Raw genomic sequence first — 7560 nt, 5'->3', positions numbered from 1 at the left:
AAAATGGAGTCCATTATTCCTGATTCAGCAGAGTTCCATCAAAGGTATAACCTCAAACCAACTAAAACCAGTTTGTCCAAACAATTCTGCCACCCTAAACAGCTTTAACTCTTAAAAAGCTGCAAACTGAAGCTCACATCTGCCTACAAAGCTCAACCCGGCTGATGTGCATGTGTGCACTGTTGTCTTCATGTGGTTCTTGAGTTATTACTGTGCTTGATTAGTGATGTAGAACATAAAACCTTCACCTTAATCTTGCCTATTTAAGGGAGTTGAACTAATCTCTTTTTTTGGTGTAATTACAAGGCAGCAACTCATCAACCTCAATGGCTGGACGAAGCCCAAGCAGACTCTGGAGCAGATCTCAGGCCACTGAGCCATAACACCGCTCCCTTGCAGCTACCTGGGTGGCAGGGAGATTAGTTCACCAATTAATCATTGAAGATTAGGCTTCAGCCTTACATCTCTAATTTAATGGAAACCATCCCATGAAGAAAATTACATGGTGATCTTCTCACACCAACGATTTAGCCAAACCTGCAGGTTAAACCTTCGCCGTGAACCACAGCTAACAAGATTTCAACCATACTGCACTGGATCTTCTTTTTTTTCAGCATTGTTTAATTTTCCCCCGGTGCACAGAAATTTGCAGTGCCGAGGACCTGATTAGTCACACCGCTAGCACTGATGGAAGCATGTTAGGTTGGATTTCTCTTTTCTCCCTCTTCGTTTTGGTATGTTTCCCGCCGCTGTTAAGTAACACTGCTGCCTGCAGATGAAGAAGAAAATAATTTAATGCCTGACACCTAACATTAGAGGGATATGGGTTGGATCTTGTGTTTAGGGCAATTTCAAATGATCTTAGTGAAACTGTCGTCTTGATTAGCTCTGCTATCCTCGTGAACACTAAAGATAGCTAAAGGTAACATCATAACTGATTTTTTTGCTTTGTTTTTGTTTTGTTTTGGTTGTCATAGTGATCTAATTTCCATAAGCTCCTCAGAGGGTTTGAGAAGTCCTTCAGCTGTGGCAGACAACAGGCGTGTCTGTATGCGCAACATGCTAAGGTCCTCACTCATACACATATGGATTGTTATGCAACAATGGCTTTTCTGATCAGGTCAAAAGTCGCCCTCGGTTGGGTGTGATCGGCCTCTGCTGAGGTGATTACGGCAAAGAACAAGCATGAGAGTCAACTGACATTAACATTGTCATGAATGTGATGCAATCTCACGCCAACAGTGACTTCTTAAAAGAATAAAAACCAACAATAAAAACAAGAGAGCAGGTGCCGTGCAGCTACCTCCGCACGCAGGTGCACAAACCTTTTGCAACATGTTAAACTGATCACTTAAACTCACTTAAAGTCATTTTTTACTTTATTAATTTTACAAAAGTGAATATTGCTACTTATCTTTACATCCATGTGTGTTTGGATTACTTCAGATAAGCTTGCAGCTTGAGTGGAAAACGTTTCAATTTCACCAATTAATTAAATTCTTTTAAGCCATTTTCTGTTTATGTTTACATGTTCTTTTCACAGAGATTTAACCCCTTGATTATAATTGTTTTTGGTTAATTTGGAGATTTGTCTGCCTTTGAGTCTTACCATAGTCAAAGGAAAGGTTTTTTTGAGGTATCATATGGGTCAGGGTGTCAAACTTAAGGCCCAGATGCCAGAATCAGTCCAGCAGAGACTCTAATCCGGCACATTGCATGATTTTGGAAAACGTGACGGAGCGCATAAATTTTGGACATTTCGGACAGCATCTGAAGCTGGGTAGAAGTTTTGCGATGGAGTAGGGCACTGAAGTAGCTGCCTTTTGGAGCAGCCTAGTCAGAGCCCAAAGCTTAGTCTGAAAGGGGCTAACCTCAAAAGAACCAGACATCAGATCTGCAGATAAGAGCTGATCTTTAGTGTCTAGAAATTGTTTTTTTCACTGTGACCAAGCATTCGCTTCCTTTTTCTAATGTTTTTCAAAGTTTAATCACTGTCTACATTTAAAGCATGTAATTATTTTTTGTGTTGTTAGCTTAAACACATTGTGTTTGACTCTACTTGGCACTTATTTGCACAGAGTAATTCCAAAGAGTACATACATACGTTTTATAATGGCTACAGAAAACCTGCACTCCTGAATACACAAAGCTCTTCGTGCACAGGTGTGTGCACCTCGACTTGGATTATTCATCATGTGGATTAACTTGCCAGCCAGCATTGAATAGCCATGTGTCAAACAGATCGATGATGATGACAATGAGGAGGCCCCTTTTACCCTCCTTTTAGAGAAGGAGCTCAGGTGTGGGAGATTCCTCAGGATAACATTTTGTTGATACTTTCTTATAGGAGTTACAAGTCACACAATCATTGTTTTTAAAGTTTTAAAATGAGGGAGATGAGAGATTAAGTGGACATGAAGATTTAAATATGAACAGAAGATTTTCTGGGGATGAATAATTCAGTGTGTTTTTAAAATAATTCATCGTATGCAATGCTACACTCTAATTAACTGATCGCTCATTAGTTTAAGGAGAAGATAACAGCAATTTAACATGATTATATTTATTTAATTATACAACATTAAAACAGAGCAACTTTTGATCGATTTCATCATGTGACCTTGAAAAGAAGAAATGCTCAATTTGCAGCTCACAATCAGGGACAAAGCAAAACCGTGTTTTATAATAGTGCAAAAAGAAATGCACTTTATGTGTAGCAAGCTCATTCTTTAATTTCGGTTCCTCGTGTCATGTGCTCTGCACGTACACGTCTCTTCAACACAACGTGGTTGAGGCCTCTCCCACTGCAGGAAAAAAACACAGTCGAACTATTTCCTCTGCGCTATAAATGCAGCACGGAGCGCGGCAACATCTGCACTTTAGAGCAGGCGTGGTCAGTCAGAGCGAACAGGTGGGCCGGTGACAGCTGCAGGAAACTTTATCAAGACTTTGCTCTCTTCTCCAGACTATCACTCACAGCTGCAACAAAAATGCCGAAGTGCCCAAAGTGCGAGAAGGAAGTTTACTTCGGTAAGATCTGAGTTCTCTATTACAATTTTACTCGTGTACTAACACTGTGAGAAGCATCCGGGATTTTCTAGTTTTTAAAAACCGGTGGCTTTTTTGTACAAAGGACGAAACAGGAAACCAAGAGTCTGACAGACTGACTGAGACGCATGCCTTTCACTTGCATATTAGACGGGGGGGAAAATAGTAAACCTGTATATAATGCTTTCCTGGTGTATATTAATAACCTGCTAATGTTTAGAAAATAAGCAATAGTGCATGTTTTGTATTTTTGGAAGAGTTTAGCGTTAAAAAAGCAGTTAAATTGCTTTTTTAACGCTGTACGCAATTTACAGGAAGTCAAAGTATGCACGAAGTAGGATGAATTATTAGATTATTGCTTACACCTGTGATACATAATATTATCTATACTGAATACACTTAAGTTTTGACAATCACTAATAATAAATTAAGTGTAATCAGATAGTTACACAGATAAATAGCAGTTTTAACAGGTCACTGCACTCTGGAAGCTTTCTTGCTGTCAGACTACTTTAGAGTTTGAGGTCTTTGCTCCTGGTGGAAGTGGTTTGTCCTCCTTAATGAGGGATGAGTTCCGTGAATAATGACTAGACCAAGGAAACAGGTTTCTCCTCTGCTTAAATACACCTCCGTCTATCTTGTGAGAATGCTCTCAAAGCAGGGACCAGTTACAGCATCCGGGGAGGAAAAAGGGGGGCTCGCTCAGGTTTATTTGTGTCTTAATCCATTTACCACATTGTCTCCTGCTCAGTAGCGCAACAGATAAATCTTCTCTTGGGGAAGATGTATAGAAGCTGAGGCCAATGCAAAATACAAAGACGAGTCTTTGGACTGTCAGTCAGATGGATGGTCCGTGTGACTTTCCATTCTCCCTGCTCATGGATAAACTCTTCCCTCTTGGCCAATACAAGCAAACCAATTTGTTTTGGTCAGAACAAGCTAGTCAGACATGGCTTGTTTTTTTTCCTCTTTTTTTTCCCCAGTGTAGGAAAAGAAAAAGTTTATATCCAGCCGAAGGAGAAGAAAGCTAGAACAAAGCTTTGCCTTCTTTGTGTGTGCTCACAATCTTCTCGTTGTCTTGAATTGTCTGCACAACCGTCTCACTCCTTTCCACATCAGTGTGCGATTGTCTTTATTGCACTTCACTCCCCTCGCATCTTTTTCCATCTCTTTTGCTGCTCTTCTATCTTAACGTCAGCAAGCTCTCAGATGGAAACGATCAGGCTACCGCTGCCTGCCTGAATGATGGAGGTCCAAGTCAAAAGAAAAAAGAAGCAAATACTTTGCTGTTGATGGAAACTTTTCAGACACTCGTGCTTTGTGCTGCAGGACCGCTGTTGGGAGCAGGGCAGTGTGTTGATTAGGATGTGTAGAGATTGTGCGTGCATCTTTAAAGTTTAACATTGAGTCTTGTGTGTTTAATTTACCCACATATAACGGATATTTTTAATCAGCCAGAGCCTCGGCTAAGCAGCTAGTTATTTTTTTCTGGACAGAAATAAATGCGGGCTGTTATCTGCTTTCTCATCTAACTCGCTAAATAAGTGTACTTTTATAAACACGTGCAGAAAAAAGTTCTCATAACTTTAAGTGCTTAAAACTCCCTGTTTATTTCTCCTTTTTTAGCATAGCAGCCTGTCCTTGATAATTTGGGAAATTATTTGAAAGTAAAAGTGGGTGAGTCTCCCCTCCCATGGTACGTTTCTCCATTCAGATTTGCATGTTTGTGTATGCTGGACCTGCTCCAACGAGCTGCAGATTCAAAGCTGAGAGCGAACTTCGTTATTCTTCTGTCTGGCTCGCCTAATTTCACGTCATATTATGAGGTAAAATAAATACTGCAGCTGTCGCACAAAACAATGAGACTATCAGATTTATACGCGATCAAGGGAGCGTGAATGTGCATCATTATATTCTCCTACATCACTGTCAAGCCACTGTTTGCTCAGCGCATTGGTTTGTTATTTGAAGTTAAGCACGGTCATTGTTTCAGGGTCGGACTTTTTTGTCCACCGCATTCAGCTGAAAAATTTTCAATGAGTTGGCCTGAGAGAGAGGCTGACCCCACCCTGCATCCACCATCTGTTGCATAACCCCGTGCCACATCGGGCTATTCTTGGGAACTAAATAGGTCATTTCCTGTCATTTTGACAGTTTCATTCTTTCGTGCATCCGCTGTCCTTTCTCACTTTTTAATTTTTAGAAAATCTGCAGAGGCTAATCTTGTCTTCAGTTACCCCTCTATGGCTCGGAGGTCTGCCTCGCTGAACCTGAGCAGTTTCTTGGCTGCAATTCGACCACATGTTAGCATGTGACTTGTCTTCTCCATACATGAAACATAGGTCTCTGCTGAGTACGGTTCCCTCCCACGTTTACAGTCCTTATGATGGATCTTTGTGCAGAACAGCCCTGACAATCTGATTAAAAACTGGCTATATCAGGGTTTATGAGGGACGCTTCTCAGGGACACTTCGGGCTTCGAGTACCACACCCAACTTTTAAACAGACACTGAATTAATATGTATACCTATTATTAATATACCCCATATGCGCCTCAGATTGTGACTGGCCCAGTAAGTTATCGTGGAAAGCTTCCGTGTCCTCTCCAGATGATACTATGTGTGTTTGTGGGGATAAGTTAGAGTCCGCTGTGATTACATTTGATTTTTTTTGTGCTTTGCAGCCGAGAAGGTGACATCACTGGGAAAGGACTGGCACAGGCCCTGCCTAAGATGTGAGAAGTGCAGCAAGACTCTTTCACCAGGCTCACACGCAGAGGTGAGATAGTCAAATCACATGAAAATATCCTGTAGTTTCACCTCCTGTGTGCACGGTTTTATCACATCTGCATAACGTTGAAGTGTTTTACTTTACTAAAACCACCTTCTAAATACACTCACAATGCAGACATGCACAGTAACAGCTTTACTGTTTCCAGATGGTTTGACACATGTTTGCCTCTTACAGCATGAAGGCAAGCCTTACTGTAACAAACCCTGCTACGCTGCTCTGTTCGGACCTAAAGGTAAGCGCATTCAGCTCGAATAATCCAGATTACACAATAACTGAACTCGCTCTGACCCCTCTCGAACAGCACAATCAAAAAACTATAAAAGACAGACGCAATCACCTTTGGTACTGAGACTCAGGAGCTGCGCCCTGATTGGGGATGATGTTTTACATCTGTGTTGTGTAGACTAGAAATGGTCCTATCAGAGCACACTTATCAGCTGATCGCACATGCAGTAAAACATTTAAACGTCTCTTTAAACTCTCAAACCAAATGAAAGGATTTGCTCTGTCTTAGATTCCTGCAATATTTAACAATTTAACCAATGTTTAATCACTTTTTTCTAAAAATCACTGTCTTTCTTCCTTCCAGGATTTGGACGCGGTGGAGCTGAGAGCCACACATATAAATAAATAGGTATTCACGTCCATCGTCCTTTCATTCATTTGCTTACATTTGCTCGTCTCCTATAGTTTCCATGCCATTTTCATACACAAAGATAGTAATCTCTCATCTCCCTCATGTTTTTCTTGGCGTCTCTGTCAGGTTCAGGGGCCCTGCAGTGAAAATGTTGCCTGGAAACTACATGGAAGAAGCCAGCATGCTCAGAAGTCACAATCAAAACCAGCAAACAAACCGTGCTCTCGTTCAGACACATTTTGTGTGCGTGTTCTTTTATTTTATGAATTTGAACTCTGTCGTCTGATTTTTGCATTCCCATTATATGTTATGAAGTGACTGTCCTCTGGTCTCATCTTTTTATTAGGGCGGTCAGTCTGATTAAACACTTTTTAAAATTTGTGTCGCTTCTTTTGCTAGTTTTTTGCTCATTGACTCTCTGCAAACTTTAATTGATCCTATGCATGGAGATCTAACTAGCTGTTGGAAAATAAGGAGAACATATTGGAATAAAAGCCAGTAACAGCCAGATACAATACACAGCAGTAGTTATTGCGCGATGATAAACTTTTGTTTGGATTAGATGATCTTCATCAGCAGGCGGAGCTCAATTGTGATGAGCTTGTGTATTTTTCTTCGCACTTCTCACTCTAAATGATATCATTTTAAAAATGTGTGACAGAAAACACAACACGTGTGGGAACTCGATGCCATGAAAGGTCTATTTCTGGACCCACAAAACTTGCTAATCCACAGGATGACACATTAAAGAGAGATTTATTATCAACATTGTCCCAACCTATGAAGTAAAGCCTTACCCACAGCTAAAAATAAATGCCCAGTGCAGATGCACTGATTACCAGGTCAAGCCAAGAAGAATAACCCATCAGCCTCCTGTTTTTGTTCCGTTTTATGATAATGGAAGATAATGTGAGTTATGACTTCATCCCAGCAGCATTAATGTTTCCATTTTAGTAGCTGGCTTTTGAAAGGAATCGACACCTGAACCTTGACCAGGCCGCTGGTTAGATGGGCGGTTTGAGTCTTTGCAGCTCGCCGCAAATTTCCGCTTGGTTTCCAGAGTTTTGCCCTTGAAAAGCAGA

The 7560-nt window shown here is 40.9% G+C and overlaps 1 protein-coding gene across 1 annotated transcript; it reads left to right on the top strand.

Annotated features, from left to right (window-relative positions):
- The first annotated feature begins 2852 nt into the window (after positions 1–2852).
- On the top strand, positions 2853–6859 carry crip1 (cysteine-rich protein 1). Its single transcript, XM_026152713.1, has 5 exons — positions 2853–3030; positions 5732–5826; positions 6016–6073; positions 6431–6475; positions 6605–6859. The coding sequence occupies exons 1-4, from the start codon at positions 2991–2993 to the stop codon at positions 6469–6471; spliced, it is 234 nt and encodes a 77-aa protein (XP_026008498.1). The 5' UTR covers positions 2853–2990; the 3' UTR covers positions 6472–6475; positions 6605–6859.
- Positions 6860–7560: the final 701 nt, after the last annotated feature.

The sequence above is a fragment of the Astatotilapia calliptera genome, chromosome 19 (genome assembly GCF_900246225.1).
Source record: "Astatotilapia calliptera chromosome 19, fAstCal1.2, whole genome shotgun sequence".
Taxonomy (NCBI): Eukaryota; Metazoa; Chordata; class Actinopteri; order Cichliformes; family Cichlidae; genus Astatotilapia; species Astatotilapia calliptera.
The sequence above is the reverse complement of the archived record's forward strand: the minus strand, read 5'-3'. Positions and strand labels throughout refer to the sequence as shown.